An 18,144-nucleotide genomic window follows, 5' to 3' on the forward strand; every position below is an offset into this window, starting at 1 on the left:
CAAAGTCCTGGACCATTAAGAGTCAGGCAGCTTCCTATATAGACCTAGATTATATGTGTTCAGCAGGTCACCTTGGTCACCCCATAGATATCATTGGGTTACTCAAGTGAGTAATGGGACTGGGTTTACCCTGTCAGTTAGGAACAATAACACTGTTTTATTGCAGGCACTGCTAACTTAATTTTACTTGATAACCAAGGCCTGTGAAATTAAATTCTCTCTGCTTCGGTTGAATATCATGATTAGGAGATCATTTCAGTGTAGGTCAATAATTTTGACAGGGCTTGGCCCTCGCATTGTGGCAGAGTTGCTGGGAAGCAGGGAACAGAAAGCTCATGGGGCCAAGTTCTGCTGCTGTTGACTCTTTTCAGAAGAGTTGACAGAATGATTCAAAATTAATCATGACACAAGCATGACAGTGGTTCTGGGATATATTGTAAAATCTTGTCATTCGTTGTAAATTGACCTAGGATTCAAAGTTAAGGTTACGGAACTTAATAATTTGTTGTTTGACTTTTAACTGTTAATGTTGAGGTTTCAGACCAACTGCCCATTAGATAATAGAGATTTGTGAGGAAGGTGATAATCAGTTTAGCAATTCCACTTGCTGGCAACTTCTAGAAGTCCTGAAAAGGTCTTGGTCTCTGAATGTCTACCACAAAGTATTGGTCTTACACACACTTGTACACTACTTTCCAGGATGGTGGTTTTGTTCCTTTTCTCATATTATGGCCAGATTTAAAAAACAATGAAAACTTAAAACACTAAAATGACCCAAACTGGCTCTCTGCACATAAAGTATTCGCTGACTGGTCATTTCATATCTCGGCACTTTTCAGGGTTCGAATTAAGCACCACCTGCCTTGCTCAAAAGCTAGATATTTTGTTCCTTGAATGGGATAAAATGAACAGCTGAAACACATGCCAAGCAGCATACAGAATCGGACTTTGAAAATATCTGCCCCTTCTCTCACTGCAGGGCTGTGAAACATCACACCTTAAATTTATGCCACTTACGAGTATGAATGTTGTTTTTGCTGTGAGCTGAATCAGTGTAGCTTGATGGGGGCATATTATAAGCAGAGAAATCATAAGACAGGGGTTGAAAAAAAATGCTTTTATAAGGGATTAAGTAACTGCTGGTTTGATTTTTTTTCTTGCTCTTTTGGAGGGTTGTTTGTTTGTTTGGGTTTTTTTTTAAAGTGCTCAGTTCATAAACATTCTGATATTCCCATCAGAGGTAGATATGCAGGCAGAGAGTCGAGGACGTGGTAGAAATGAACGGCCAGAGCTGCACATACAGGTAACATGTGTGCAGTACTTTGCCTGAGTGGCGGATTCCTTGGAGAAGACAGATACGTTGCCAGCTTACTGTTATTATGATAATTTGGGCTATAGAGAGGGCTCTGCTGGTCTAACAGGTGCTACTTTTGTGCAAGCTACGTAAAAGTTCCCTCTGGGTTATCAGCAATCAGTTACTATGAAGCAGCAAAATAAGAGCAAATGCCTCTTCAACTCCAGAGTGTAGGCTGTGGCTTGGATCAAAATGCAAACATTTACTAGTCATTCACATTGGTAGTCTCTTTGCAGAGTTAAATCTTCTCTGTAAAGCTACAGAAGATCTGGGACTAAGGAACCAGGACAGCTGGGGTGGTGCAGGGTGTCCCTCTTTCCTGTCCATTTGTTGTCTAGAAGCAAGGATTTTTTTACGAAGGATTAAGAATCTGGGGATGGAGAGAGCTGTGATGTTCTGGCAGCACACCCCGCTCTTGAGCAGGGGAGTTTGAAGTACAGCCAGACGGCTAGTGAATAAAATTCTGCCATCTGTGATGGCAAAAAATCATGAGACAGAATCAAGGTAGTAAGAATTAAATGCTGTAAATGCAGCCATATAGACCATATCTTGGGAAGCTGAACCTGAAGCAGAGCAAGGGCAGGTGCGTGGAAGAGAAGTACTTTCCGTCATTCTGCCATGTGCTCGCCAAAGGATTCCTGTAGACTGCATTTAAGTTCGCACTTCTCTATCCACATTTTTAAGGCCATTCAGCAGCCTTTTGACTGACTGCTTGGCTTCACTTAAATACCATCACTGGCTTTTGAGGACCCTTGCACATGTTTTGTGTCTTATGGAGACGGGTCTCCAGCCTATATGCCTTGCACTTCAGATAACAGTCATTCATGCTGCAGCTAGAAGGATGTTTTGCGAGCACCTTTAAATAGGATGTGCCAACTCTCATGAAGTACCCTTTTATTAGTCATATTACAGACCATTTTCCTGATTTCCTGAAGCTGATGAAGATGAGCTGCTCCCTATTCCAGTGTGCAGGCTTGCAGCTTTTACTGTTGTGTATAAAGGCAACAGAGTGGGCAGCCAGTGCCTGTGATAATTTGCATATTGAGTAAATCTTCATCAGAGCCATACAGGGACATTCTTGTAATTCACTCTTCACTCAAAAGACACATTCTGTTGCAACTTAAGTCTACGTATGCAACGGAGTCTTGCACAATTAGTTTAAAATGGTTAGTGTCAGTGTAGTGGTTCAGGCTGATGAATCCAATAAGACTGTCCAGTTAAAGAAAGGTCCCATAGTTTGTTTAATCCTTCACAATTTTCAGAATGATTCAGAGTTGCCACAAGTGATGTATTTCTGAGATTCCTATGGCATAATGCACAAAGTTGCACAAAAGGCTTAAAGCAGCAGATCAGGGTTAGACTGCAAGTGATATGGCCAGTCACTGGAAAAAGCACAGAGGGAAGAGGTAATGCAACTCCAATTTGAGAAGTAATGAAACATTTAGAACCAGTGAACAACTTAGAGGAAAATGAAATGGTTCCTACATATATTTAAATAAATTGCTGAATTTGAAGTATATATTATACGGCTATGGAAAGTTCCTTCTGCACCAAATTGTACTGTATTACGCCAGCGTAAATCTGAGTAAATCTTTTCACATAGGAAGAACTTCTCCAAGCCTGTTATCAGTATGATCAAGTGCAGAATTTGATTTGCTTAGTGCAATTACTGCAGTTAATTACATCCAGATTTATAATTACAAATAACTTACATTAAAATTATACCAGAAGAGGAACATGTTTTTGCAATTCATGACAGTAGCAGGAGAAGCACAGAACGTGCACACCTGATTCTTCAGTTAAAAGCCAACTTTCTCTCCCAGAGCAAATAATCCCTGAATTACATTTACATGACCTTGGGCTGGGGATCCACGCACTCCCTGATGTAAGCGTAACTACCCAAATCACGTTTCCCTTGAGGAGATTATTTTGTGCTATATCAATCTGGTCCATGCAGGACTTGGAAAAAGCATCAGATGTTTAGGCATTGCAAATCCTTTTGCCATAGGCAAGGTTACTAATTAAAAAGTGTCAGCATACAGAAGCACCAGATGCAGCCCAACCAAGGATGAATGTCAAGGAATTGGCAAGGAAAAGGGAAAAAGCAAGAAAGGGGTTAGGAAGAGATCAGATGGCTTTCTTCACAGAATGTTCCTTTTCTTTCCACTTGTCATTTCTTCCCACCAGTTTGGTGGTATCTGACAAAGCTACTTCTTGCACCAGGGTGTCTCATCAGCTGTATCTTACTGTGGAAGTTGCATATTGTGGCATTTCATATGTAGTGTCTGGTCCTATCCCATCTTGTCACATTTTATTAGGGTTACTGTCATTGTGTGACACTTTGCTGGTGGCATGCAGTCACATTACAGCTCATCATTACCTACCTTGTTTTCTATGTTTCTGTTGACATCTTCATGAGACCTTGAAAGTGACTTAGGAAAATGTGGTTGAAATATGCTTCCAGTTTATAATAACCATCAGTTCTTTCAAATGAAATGGCACTGGATGCATTCTAAGTGTGAATAAACATCAACTGATAAAGGTTAATTGTGCAGAAAAGTTTTATGATCTTCACCATGTTGGTGTGGGGAAATCAAGGTAGAAAAGATAATTTCCTAAAGGCTGTGCAGTGATGCACAGCAGCACCTGAACAGGTGCTTCAGAACAGGGTGAAGTCCTGCCATAAATGAACATGAACTTGGAGTCTATGTGACTTGCTAATGCATATTATGAAAAAGCTAGATGTTACTGCTCAGAATAGGTTTGTATAAACCTGGCATAGTAGCAGAGGAAAATAGCATTGATGGACATCTCTCTCTGGAGCAACTCTGTGTTTGGTGTTGGTTTTTTTTTGTTTTGGGCTTGGTTGGTTTGTTTGTTTGTTTTCCTCAACCTTGGTTCTCTGCACATTTCTGTTACCACTCATGGAGTGGACGCAGTGTAAATCAGGTGGGAAAAGAAGGTCCCCATATTTCACTGAATTCTTCTATTCTTCTGCATTCTGCTCTAGCCTTCATGGCTGTGATGGATGTTCACTTTAGTGAGTTGGCATGAGCATCCTTTGGGACCTGCTCTGCAACACATGGCACTTCTCTGACATAGTAAAGGGGTAGAACCCTGGAAAGTTGCTTGTTTCCATTAATATCCTTGTTTTGAATGACTGGCAAAAAATGTGGATCTCATGGATTGAACTGACTGGTTCTTTGCTTTTCACTGGTCTCACTACTCAGTGTTTTTAAACTGGTTTTGAGGGGGTTAAAACTCATTTCTAGCACTTGCAAATAGCAGCACTAACACTAACTAGCACTGGGTGTTTGGTAGTTATTCCAAACACACAGGCAAGATTTTCTTAGGAGTCTCTTTAGGTTTTAGATTTTGTTTAAAGTGGTCCCTTGCTCTAAGTCAGCAGCATTCATTTCTAGGTGACAGGCACAGATGTCCTTCAAACCTCGAGCAAGTGGTCTCATTAAGTACTTGAGTAAAATTAAGGGTATTGCATCAGAGGAAATAACTGGGAATAAAGAGCTGTATTGTGTCTTGGATGGAGGGAAACTGCCTGTGTTTTACATCCAAGAAGGACGCAGAAGTTGTTACAATGCATGAGAGGTGCCAGATGCTCCTCCAAAAGAAATGAAGGAGGGGAGGTGATTCTTCTTTTCCACTGGTCTAATAATCAGTACAGAATTGTTTTTCTTGTTTAAAGCCATGGTTACCTTGATAAATAAAGCCTCAATTCTGGAGCCTCTGTGGACCTTCATCATGGACATTTTAAGGCTAGGTATTTGCCTTAGACTTCTGTGTAGCTGACAGCTACATTTTTAAATGTGGTTTGCATGAGTCAGATTTGTGGCTGGATCTCTCTGATGGCCTTAATTCAGATTTTACCACTTAATGCATTAGTATTTCCATGTCCAACTAATCATACCAAATCATAGATCAATTTGAAGGAAGCACAAAATTTATTTTTGTGTTATTTCTTCATTGTTTTCCAGGATTCTGTATCTTTGGTTTAGTACATGTTGAGTAATACAAGACAGAGATTACCTCCTTTTCTGGACGCGTGCATTACTGGCAAGTTTAGTAAAAGTCACCACAGCTGGATGTGGAAATATTGTGTTAGTATCTGAACTGTCTGCATGTTTCTACATACGCCCCATGTACAGGATCGAGTGATATACAGCAGCAGCAGTTTGGAGTATATATGTGAATGGGACAGGTGCTCACAAATTTTGCTCATGCTAAGAACAAAAGATGAAAGTAAGTTTCTGCAAATGTGAGATAAAAGTTGTCCTGTGTAATATGTCAAATTTCAATGAAAAATTGAAACAGTTCGCTCAGTCTAAGGTAGTTAGCTGTTTAAAGCATGAATTAGGAAATGCGTAAGGTGTCTGGTGATTTTGGGGGTTTAATAGTCAGGATTGTTTAAAAAGAGTTGAATAGGTGCATTGGAATTACACATCAAGCCCTAATAGGGACTCATTTTTCCTGAGCTGTGACAAACAGGATGGGATTTCTATTTCATGATTAACAGCTCTTCTGACTTTGGTGTTGCAGTGACATGGAGTTCATCTTTTTCTTGCTGTGGCATTCACAAGTGGGGCTTCATAGTAATTTATTTCAGGTGCTGTCAGGTGTAGCACATAATCTAGGAGGTTTTTGAAACAGGTTCCTATTGCAAATAGTTCCTGAAATATCTTCCTAATCTTAATAATATTGACTGATTCTTTGTATTAGGATTTCCCAGGGATTGGTGGAATCTAAAGGATTAAAGGCCTTTGAGTCAAGGATGACCTAGATTCTGATAGATTTTATTATGCAAATCATTACAATCAGAGGTCATTAATGGAAACATCTGAATCTAATATGAGTTAATATATTTGAGTGCTCTCTGAAATTAATGATTGTTTAGGTTCCAGGTGAGTACAGTACAATTTATGTTTAAGTATTTTAAAACTGCTTTGATTTAGAAGCATACTCAAAAAGTGACTTAGGATCTTAAATGTCCAAATCCTTCTGACTGCTGCTGAAAATTGGGTTCCAGAGGCACTTCTGAAAACAGGATTTTCCTCTGAAGTTGCAGTGGGGGATCAGAAACTTTTTCCTCTACCCTTTCTAACATGATACATTTCAAGAAAAGACCAGGTTCCTAATAATGAAGCAAGTTCGCTATTTCATTTTCATTTTTGAAGAAAACTTCCTGTGCTTTTTTTGTTAAGTGGAAAAATGAAATATGATGAAGAACAGCAAGAAATGTAAAAGCTACTGGTTTTCTCAACTTGCAACAGAAGGATGATTTATACACATGGCCATTTTTCTGTATTTATGAAGTGCTCTATTACTTTAAGATCTGATAAGCTGGGAAAGTAATACCCAGACAACCTGGTCCTCACCTGTTATAGTCCAGCTGTCCTTGCTCTTTGAGCGGGTGCAGGGATCAGATCAAAACCAGGAAGATTCTGAATGTAATTAATATATAAAGGCATGAATGCATTTTCCTTTATGAGGGCTTCCCAAAATTCAGCACCTGGAGCTAAGGCCACAAATGAGAAAGCTCTCTATTTGATTCTTTAAGCATGTTTTCATTTGTTTCACAAGCCTGACTACTTAGTTGTATTTGTTTCTTTTATTAATAGTTGCCTTTTAGTATCATGTACTTCTGAGAATGTGAGAATATGTAAATAATCTGAGCAAAAACATTCCATTTTAGGCCAGTAGGTGGGTAGGCCATTATGATACTGTTTATGAATAAACAGAGGTGTTTACCCAAAATATTTAAAGCCTACCCTGAAAATCTAACTGAAAAGCCTTCAAATTAAGGATATGTTTTAAAACTCGGCTTTGTAAGTCTCTCCAGCCAGGAGCCAGTAGCAGAGGTGGGGGCAGAGCACAGGGAGCTGCGGTGTCCCTTTTCTGATGTCATGAGCAGTGCTGGGACAGGTTCTGATTTTAATTATTTTGGTTTAGATCAGGGTGATATCCTTGAAGTCAGTAGTGTGCATATGGTGTAACATTTGATGACTGGCCTTGGGTTTGGACCCTAATTGTGAGAAGCTTTGCCAGCTGACGCTCGAGACAGTCCCTCTCCTCCTCTCGTTTTGCGTGGACACGTGGAATTCGCAGTCCCAGAAGAAATCCGGTAGGATGGGGATCCAGTGCGTCTTGTTTTGAACAGGAACATTTTACCAGCTCTTTTGCCACCCCCACACGACGTCTGTTGCCTGCTTCACGTGTACTTCTCTCTCCCTTGGAGACAAACTGCTTTGCAGCTCCCAGGCTGGGCAGGCAGCCGTGCAGCCGCGCTGCCACCAGCACCACGTCCTTTGACATGTCCCCATGAGCTGGGCCAACGTCTTGCTTCCCACTCCTGTACTTCTCTGCTACCTTGCAGAATATACCAGCAGAATGTGGGTTAATGGGGCAGGCATGGCACAGAAAATAGTCTCTCTGGTGGAGTCATTAGGATTTGATGGCAGACTGCCAGCTCGGTTGGTGCAATTTTACACTCGCTTTTCAGAGCAAGCTTAAAGGGGAAACCTCCGTTCGCTTTAAGCCTTTACAGCCAAGGGAAGGCTGCTGGGGTTTGCCTGCCACTGTCCAGATCTCTGATGAACAGCTGGCTGGAAATTCTCATCTAAGCACTTACTCAAATGATTTGTTGTTGTTTTGAAATTGGTAGTCAAGACTATTTAATGGATCTGCGTGGGATTGATTAGTGATATGGCTGTCTCCTGTGTTTGGATTTTCCCAAAGTTAAAAAGCAGAATCTGAGGTGCATTTTGAGGAGTGGGGTAAGTGGCAGAAACCCACAAAATAAACAAAACAAACAAAAAAGCCCCATAAACCCTCTACAGAACCTTCTGCCTGGGAAGGCATAACTGAGCAGGCACAGCTGGACTTCAGCCAGTACCATACATATGTACCAAAGATCTTAGTTCTGTTCTGCAACAGGCTTCAGTTGCATGTGAAATTAATATCAGCTGATAGCACACAGCTCCTGAAAGGGTTAGGTTATCACAGCTGTAGGGCATTGTAATTCATTGCTTCTGTAATGAGTTAATCAGAATAATATAATTAGTTGTTGTCATATAGTAAAATGATATGCAAATTAATTGTTATTATTATTGATATTATATTTATATTACTTGTTGCTTTGAAGTGGAATTGCATCAACCAAAATCAATAACCAACCTATCATTTTGTTTTTACAAACTTTAGGTCAGTTTTCATGTGAAACATGCAACCCTAGTTAATGCTTACTGATCTGGAATTAGAGAGCAAAAGGGTTAAATCTCAATCTCTCTGTGATTTATATTTCCCTCCCCTCCTTCCCAGCTGTGGACATGGATGGAAGATCTGCAGAAGGAGCTCTTAGAGGATGTCTGTGCTGACTCTGTGGATGCGGTTCAGGAGCTTATCAAACAGTTTCAGCAGCAACAAACAGCCACCTTGGATGCTACCCTCAATGTTATTAAAGAAGGGGAAGATCTAATCCAACAGCTCAGGTAAGCATCCACCTGGAGGACAGGTGCTGAGAAATCTGATGTGTCCTGTGGTTTGTGTGTGCATAAACAGGGAACTGTAAGTTAGGATTAATTCAGAGAGTTTCTTAATTATTTCCTTATTTATGACTCTTCAAATTGTTTGAGTATTTTACTGAAATTGCAAGGAGTGATTTGTGTGGACTGATTAGAGTAGTTTGTGGATCAGCATGGGTTCCTGTTTGACAGAGGGAGTATTTATAGCCACAGCGAAGTGAATTGAAACAAATGTGTTTCACGTGAATATTTTTAGTTGATATTTATAGAAGATTGTTAAATGGTTATGAGCTGAGGCCTTATTATTTATATGGGTACTCCTGATGTAGAAGTGTATTCCTCTTAATAAAATATACATGTGTCTAACAATCTTCACTCCTTCATTTTGCATGCAGCAGCCTTCTATTTATCTTTGTCTATGTGGGGTTTATTCATACTGTCAAAGAGGCTCTTATACTGCCAGTTCTACTTGCATTATGAATTGAAACAGCTCGTTTTACCTGATTTAAAATATATGAAAAGATTGGGCCCAAGTAGCTGGGGTTTTCTTGCTTTCTTAGTCTTTGAGTGTAGTAGAATGAATGTTTGCAGAGTAAGCTTACACAAAACTTGTGAGATCCCTCTTATTTGTACTTATTTACAATGGTTTTCTATGGCTTTACCTTTGTTTACAGCAGTGGAGATTTCCTGCCCTTTAGTGTTGTTACTGAGCTGAAAACCAAGTCCAACACACCGCTTATTCTTTAGATCTTTGTATTGTTACAGTTTGTCCTTATCTACATGTACATAGTGTGTATGTTCTGTATACATACAGAATATGCAAATCTGCCAGGTCTTATGTTTTTCAATGGAGACTGTCCTGGAGAGGTATGTCATTCTCCTCACTCTGAGCTTTCCTAATCTGATGCCTTCAGTTCTCACATGAGAAGTGCAGAAAACCATGAGCCATGATAGGAAAAGCCTGAGGTTCTCTAGAGCAGAGTAGATGATGAAGGACCCTGGTGGAGCTCTGCCCTTCAGAGCCCTCCTGGAGTCCCTGAATCTTTTACTACAGCCACGTGATGAGCTTCCCTCTGTATCTCTTCCTACCACCCTGGGTGCAATCTTCTCCTCTGGGTCAGCAAACAAACAAACAAACAAAAGAAGAGATTTGAAAGGAGAGCCTGTGTAATTCCCCAGTCTTGTTGTATGTGGCTTGTCTGCATCACAGAGGCAGAGCCAGGGACTCGAGCTGTGGTATTGCTTGCTGAGATCAGAGTTAGAAAGGAAGGATCAGGAGTAGACACAGGTAGGCTCCATCCATTCATCTTTGCTGATAAGTAGGAAGGAAACCTGTTCAGTAAGTTAGCTGCCAAAAGGAGGGGGTTTTAGATAAGAACGTATGTATGGCCAGCTGTAACAGGTCAGGCAAAGGTCTGCATGGTAATTTCCCTTTAAGCAAAGAAATTTTTTGCAAAGTTTAGGGCATTTCTATGAGATCACAAAATGGCAGTGAGAAAGATTTTTTGTTGTTCATCCCACCTATTGGTACAACATCATTTCAGCATGAATGCCCATGGAGAAGAGCCTGCAAGGAACCCTATATAAGTGCATCGGGTGGAGTGTGGGGTGGTTTGTGGAGTTGCAGAAAGTGTATCTATTGAAGGAGTCCTGGTGCTGGCTGTGGGACTGGTGTAAAGGCTTTTTGCCTACACACGAGTCAGTAGGAAAGCAGCATGTGGAGTTGGAGAGTGGCCAGGGCAATACTTGGAACTGAGAAGTTGTTGGAACATCAGTATAAATAGCAGTTATTGGAGAAAGGCTGGGGTAGCAGCTGCAAGGTCATGCAGGGGAAGAGGTGAACTGGGAGATGGCGTGTGAGACTTCAGCTTTTTTTAATGTAAACTTTGTCAATCCTTAGTTTCAGTCTTTGAAAAGTAAGAGTGGCCACAGGTTCCAGACTTTTTTTGGAACTGGTGTCATGCCTAAACATTTGTGAAATTCCAAGAGAGGTTCCATAGCAGCTGTATTTAACAAAGAAATGTTGTTTTGGGGATCTGGCTTGTATTCTGAGCAGTGAGAAAGGTGGAACAGGGTGCACATATTTGTGCCCAGTGATCCCCTGCTTCTGATAAAGTTCAGACCAAACATAGAACAGTTGTCTGAAGGACAGAAGCCCTTAGCGCATGCAAAGATTTGTAGATCTGAACTGTCAAGACAATCTCTGTTGGTTTTGAGCATTCTAACTGCAAAGCCTGTAATGCGACCCTGGATTATTTCAAAAAGTGACACAGAACTGTGCAAGAAAAAACATGAAACCATCTCTGTTTGTGCCCACTCTAACAGCTTTTGTGGCTGCTGGCAAAAGTAAAGAACACACAGATAAAGGAAAGGAGGAGAAATTAGAATTGCTGTCTTTCCTTAATACAGCATTGCAGTGTGGATCACCTTGTACCTGATGTGAAGAATAGCTGAAGATTGGAAACGCTACAACGATGAAGAGAATGAAATACACTGCTCTTACCACATATGCCATACCACAGGTTAAACCAAATCTAATGGGGCTTTGAAAAACTTTACATTTCCTGTCGTCGACTCTGAGAGAACACAAATTGGTTTAGAGAAGACCATGTGTGCAGTAGCACTCTGTGACTCCTCCAGACAGCTTAGGAAAAGCTCAGTTGCCTAAACTAGTTAAATACAATGCCTGGGACTGCTCTGCACAGAAGGTCTTCAGGGCCTCTGTGGCTCTGCTTCAGTCGACCATACCGGTCAGGAATAAAACAGGCCTGGCTAGCAGCACTGCACATGTCACGGTTAGCATTGGAAACACTTTTTTCATGCTTCCTTATCAGTGTTTTACTGAGGTGGTCATCATTCTCAGGAGTCAACACCAAAGCAAATCTTTTGAACTTTATTTTTAGGAATGTTGCTGGGGACAATAGTTCTGCACATCTGTAAAAGGCAAAACAATGACTTTTTCCAGGGAGATGTAAAAGAGCAGGAATGTTAGGGGGAAAAAAAAAAAAAAGACAGTGAAGAGTTATATACCCTTCCTTCTTTCCAGTAGTTCAGCATACGAGCTGTTGATAACAGGTGTGTTTCACCAAGTACTGGAAGTGCTTTCAGGAGCATGATGTTCTTTTGAACAAACTCAACAGCAATGCACCAAGCCAAATTTTACATTCCCCAAAGTTTATTTGTATTTTTTTCCCATAATTTCCTTGCATTTTATAGCTCTCTTGCATGACCTTTCAGAAACTAGTAAGGATCTTCCATGTATTCTTTCCCAGAGTTGTTCGTCACCAGACAGAGTAAGAAATCGAAATCTTGTGGCAGAAGAATCTAATCTCAGAAATTTCTTTTTCTCAAAGGAGACCTTTCTTAAATCAGACTATACAGGGATTGCCAAGGCCTCGTATGAGGAGACTGTGGAAAAAATACCAGATTATTACACTTACATTTTTGCATTGCATCAGCCACTGAAATGCAAGTGCAGCTTGATTCGAAGAGTGAAATGTTTAATGAAAAATAATTGCTAAAACCAAGTATGTCTTTAGATCCCGTGAGAGATTATTCAACACCAGTCTTGAATAATTCATTGAGTCATTTAGATAATATGTGAGTAGTAATAATCCTGCATTTGAATGAAGACATATTTCATGTCCTTTCATGGAAGACAGGTGCTGACTGAAGGAAACAGAATTTGATTGAATAAGGCCTGTAGTATAGCCATAGTGTCAAAATCTTAGCTTGTTATCTTCATTCTTCCTCTGCACAGCTCTAATGTGGAGGCAGAGACCTTGTGGTCACCAAAAAGGTGAAAACACAAGACTGAGTGGGGCAGGAACCATATCACCTGGAGAGAGTAAGATTGGTGTAATATTCCCTTATAAGCAAGGGAAGGTGGTAGTACTTGCTTCACAATAATGCTGGAGCATCCGAATCTCAGTCTGTCAAACATAAAGTATTTGAGGAAGAAGAGGTGAAACACATCCAAAGAGCAAACCACTATGCAGTTAATAGTATTCAGTATTTTTGAATTTTATTCTTAGTCTTTGGATGTTCAGGCAAATGTTTATTCTGTTCCTTCAAGACACATAATGAAAATAGAATAATATGTGTGTTTTGTTGCTTTAGAACCTTGAAGGTGTGTTTTATATTCACCTGAAATTATTTTCTCAGTGCTTAGTTTCAATTTAAAATATCTGTAAAAGGTTATACTTTTTTCTTTTTAATCTCAATTATACTCACTGACAGTGTTCAATTAACATTTAAGTTGACTGTGCATTGTTTTGATCTGACCCTACGTGACGATAATTTACAAAGAGCAAAGCACAAGCACTCTGTAGAAAGCTACAAATGCTTTGGTAGATGTTTATGGAGGGAAAATTCAACCCAGAAAAGGAAAATACAAAGCTAAAAATTGGGAACATACGAGCACTCTTCCACCACCAGAGAGGTTTCTCGGACATCTCTACTCTGCAGCCACAGTTAGATGGCCAGAAGAATGTCTCCCAGCTGCATTTGGTCCCTGTGGGACAATGCGGTGACCTGGCAGCATTACCTGACATTTCACTTGTCTTCCAATATTGTCAGATGGTTCTCTGCACACCTGGGAGTTTATTGTTGTGCCAGTAGTCCAGTATGTGCTGTCTCCAAGGCAGAACTGCAGACTGATAGGAAATATTGATGGTAAGATCTGCTGGCTTACCCTCTTCATCCTATTATCCTTCCAGGTCGCAGGACCTTCCAACAGTGTATTTGATAAGGTTTTCAGCTGGCTTGGTTTAAGTATGGACAGAGAAAACCATTGCATCTAAATCTTGACTTAGCTGAAGTATCAAAGCTAAGATTAAATTATGGTTTCAGAGTTTCCTTTCTGGTTCTTGTTAAAGTTGGGGGATCTTTTGTGGCACATTTGAGGATAAATTTCAGCTCTTTATGTCTGCAAAACCTCTTTATCCATGAAACGCCTCCTTTCTGCTGCCTGTGTATGCAAGCTGTAGATGGAGCAGTATCTGACCTGTCACAGGCATGTCTCATTTCACTTACCCTAGTGAAAAGACAAGTCAGAGTCCGTTCTGCAGTATTTGAAAGGTGTTTTCCTTCAGTGGGGATTTTTGCACAATATTCTGCATCTATTGCTGTATTACATAACTACATTACAAGGCATCCCTACCCCTTGGTCTAAAATGCTGGTAATTCTGATCCAATTAGCCTGTAAGTAATAAGTCAACTGCACAAAATTAATTTGTAAAGGTCCAGGTGGCTAAACAGCATCCCTGACTTTGGTGTGAGGGTAGGCTGGAGCAGGTCACCCTGTAGCATTAAAGGGGATTGCCAGCCAGTCTCCTCAAGAAAGCCATTGGGATTGAAGAGCCATTCTCCTCCCATTCCCCTCCCAAATGTGTAAGGTCACAGTGTCACGACACAAGAAAGAATGATCCCCCTTGTTCAAACTTTGTGCCAAGCTCAGGAGTGGCAGGATTTCAGCGAGTAGAAGAAACGAGTGTTGCATACACCTTCCCTCAGCCCTTTGTGCTTGGGTTTGCTTCTCAGCAGCACGCAGAATCACAAATGTGTAGTTCTTGCTCTTTTCCCTGCCTTAAAGCTCAGCTTTAACCACGCTCTCTGCCTTGCTACAGGGACTCTGCGGTTTCCAACAATAAGACTCCACACAATAGCTCCATCAGCCACATTGAATCTGTCCTTCAACAGCTCGACGAGGCCCAAGTACAGATGGAAGAGCTCTTCCACGAGAGGAAGATTAAGCTAGACATTTTCCTTCAGCTCCGGATTTTTGAACAGTACACCATAGAGGTAAGAGCTGGCTGCGTGACCTGAGAAAGGTAGAGCTCTGGGAGAGGGAGTGGATATAAACACACTCTGTTAGGATAAGCCTGGAGCTGTTTGATTCTGCTCAGCTGTCCAGTGAGGAAGAAAAAGTGTTACAACCAGATTTTAAATTAGGTATGTTAAACCTAAAAATGTGCTTTAGGGTATACTGCTAGAATACACTAAAATAGATTTGTGTCTGCTTAACTGACTATGCTGAGAATCTGCCTGCTTTGCAAAGAAGCTTTATAAGATGCTCCTGTTATAAGTCTTTACTGACAGAAGTCACTCAGGGATTTGGAAGTTCTGTATCACTCATAAGTGAGGTTTGTCTCTTTACATACAGACATAGATGTATACAAACTGGTACGTGCTTGGCTTTAAACCACTGAGGGAAAAAACACTTTATGCATTAAAGGAAAGGATATTTAGAAGATGGGCTTTTTTTTAACCATTACAGTAGCTTTATTTGAAAAGGAAATTAAAAAAAAAAAAAAAAAGATAAAAGTAAAGTATATTTTTATGGCCTCATGCAAAAATGATCTTTCAGTTCTGTTTTGTACTTCTGTTTTGAAATCAAAAGCACTGGATAGAAAACTCATCAGAGCATTAATAATTGAGGTATTCTTGGACAGAGGAACCTTAAAGAGACTCCAGCCAATCTCACTAATTACCTGTTGTAATTCTGATACAACATGGTGCATAAAGAACAACATGTACATTAACTTGTGCACAAAGTCCATAAAAGCCATGTGTCAGTGCTTGTGTCCCTTCTGGGATGTGTTCCTCCTCCTGTTTCCCACTGTCAGTTCATGGAGCAACTTTAAGTGGTTTATGATGAGTAATACCTGAAGGTGTTGTTTGTCAATCTGTAGATAATCTCAAGGTGAGTATTGGTAATTAATGGGAGCCTTAGAATGCTGTGCTGTACTTTGTGTTTGTTTTAACGCATGGCATGATGAATAGTAGTGGAATAAAAGACTGAAAACAGAGGGTTTTATGCATCTTGGTCTATAATTTGTTGCCAGAATAGAAATCACTGTGGAGCATCTAAGTTTTCCTGTTGTGACTGCTTATTTAGGTATTGTACTGAAGTCTGTTCTACAGTGCTTGTTAAGTATGTAAATTAGAATACTTTCATTTTACTTACCAGTTATAGACAGTCTCTCTGTTATTGAGAGACAGTATTGTTTGTACGTGTGTATAAGTATAAATGTATGTATTTCCTGTCAGATAACATACTTCATCTTAAGAATCCTGCATTCAAAATTCAGGAGCCGGCAGTAACAGTAGTATCTCCTATATTTAAATAGAAGATATTTTGATACAATGGTGTGGCAAATGTTGAATAATTGAGACTTTTACTCTAAAGATATAAATGGACTGTGAACGCATATACTTGACATAGCTATAAATGGCATCTGTGTTTTCAAAAGTGAAGGGGAAGGAAAAAAAAAAAAGAAAAGAAAAAAACAGTATGTGCTTCTGGAACACCCAAATGTGTCTGTAGGCAGGACATAGTGAACCTGTGTGAGTCATTCATTAAGATCTCAGCCTGTTTCACTGCAAATTCTAGGTCTGAACCTAGAATTATGCTGATTTAAATGAAGATATTAAAAAAAAATACTGTTTTCAAATTCTTTTTCTTTGTACATAGTCTTTAAATTAAAGACCCCAAAGGCTGTTAACACTGTGGATTGCTTACTGATGGGGCAACCGAGTCCCCAGGAGATGACATGACTTATCCTGGTCCCCTCCATATGTGGTACCAGAGATGAGAATACCATGTGGATCCCTCTGTTTTGTTTCTGCATGAATCCTACTTCTGTGTATTCACAGGCACATTCGAAGCAGCTGTGATACATTAAGATATGTAAAATTGGAAATGTGCTTTAGAGTCTTCTAAAATCAGATTAGCTAGAAAGGATTTTAAAGAAAATCACCACTTAGTTGTCACTATAGATTTAGTATTTTTTATCATAAGAACATCTGAGTTCCCTCTACAACATTAATATTACAAGGAAATCTGAGAATATGATTCAAAGGGAGTCTATAGGCAGATGATTTTCTTTTGAAAGCTCCTTCTACCTGAAAAATATTTTTTAATTTTAGAATAATTACAAAATTTAATTTATAACTGAACACACAATGAAAAATACATCCAGGTCAGTATATTAAATTTTATAAGTACATTTAGTGCTTAAACAAGAAAAACAGTTTGATGCATAATGAAGAGAAAGGCAATTTCAAATAAAATATTAAATGACACATGTATGCTATGCATTTCAAATGACAGCTGAATTGGCTCAAATTGACACAATAATGATCCTTATAAAGTAGGTTGCAGTCAGTTGCCTCAGCCGTATAATAAAAATTCCAAATCAGTAGGAAACTGTTATCAAAATTAACAAAATAATCTCATACCACTGTTGAGAAGCAAAAAGATTTTTTCATTACCATAATTAAAAAGCATGTAGTATTTCTGATGGTTGACTATTCCAAGCTTTTAAGAGAAAAAGATGGGGAAATTTAAAATAGGAAATCAAGTATTTTTTCTACTGAGGACAAGTAGCAAGAGCTATGACTGGAAATGTATTTAGCTTTTAATTTTCCATAATAGCCTAGATCTGCATAGATTAAGAAATACTGTGTACCAGTATGATTGTCAAATGACTTTCTCCTTTTCTAGTCTAGATAAGCCGTCTTCCATCTGTCCAGAGAGCAGTGCCATATTGACCACCTCCCTGACAAAACCCCTCTACCTGCTGCAGCCACGTTAATCTCTCCCCTTCCTGCACTCACACAAATCAAACCATCTGCAGAAAATTGGCCCTCCACCTCACAGGCATGAAGATCTTTGTCCTCTTCGCTGTGTCTGCCTTGTCAAACATTGAGTTTCCCATTGTGTCCCCGAAGTCTGTGTTCTCCCCCTTGGTTCTTGGGTTCTTGTGTTTCAGGGAATCCCTTACGATGAGGACCCTTCTCTGGGAACTCTGCTCAGAGCGAAATCTGGCATCTCTCTAGAGGAAGCCAGAGAGATGCGGCTGTGGGAGCCCATCTGCTTCCAACAGCTTTAGGGAAGGCTGCGCATGAGAGCTCACTCTCAGAGAATAGTTACATGTCATGTTATCTCTTTCCATCCAGTTTTGGTACCAAGCATTTTTAATTCTGTTTATTTTCCTTACGACCCTTTCTCTCTCCTTTCTAATTAATAATGCAAACAAAATATTAGGATTCTCTCAAACTCACAAATGGCAATTGAGTGATTTGCCTTTAGTTTTATTTAGAAAGTGTCTGACTGTCATTTGTTCTTTGGAAACTTTCCTGCTTTTACCGTTCTCCCCAGATATGGAAATCTATGCCATGGTTCACATAACCCTTTCCTTTGGCACTCCTTCCTGAACTTGCACTGTACCCATCGGCTTTGTAGCCCTCCTG

General features: G+C 39.9%; 1 protein-coding gene across 1 annotated transcript in view; it reads left to right on the forward strand.

The window, feature by feature from the left end:
• KALRN (kalirin RhoGEF kinase) overlaps window positions 1-18,144 on the forward strand; it is a 513,637-nt gene that overhangs the window by 308,001 nt on the left and 187,492 nt on the right. The window contains exons 12-13 of the mRNA XM_065638225.1: window positions 8,687-8,856; window positions 14,517-14,691. Coding sequence (XP_065494297.1) covers window positions 8,687-8,856; window positions 14,517-14,691 — 345 coding nt within the window. The remainder of the gene's footprint in view (window positions 1-8,686; window positions 8,857-14,516; window positions 14,692-18,144) is intronic.

This window comes from Caloenas nicobarica, chromosome 6 (assembly GCF_036013445.1).
Source record: "Caloenas nicobarica isolate bCalNic1 chromosome 6, bCalNic1.hap1, whole genome shotgun sequence".
In the NCBI taxonomy this organism is placed as follows: domain Eukaryota; kingdom Metazoa; phylum Chordata; class Aves; order Columbiformes; family Columbidae; genus Caloenas; species Caloenas nicobarica.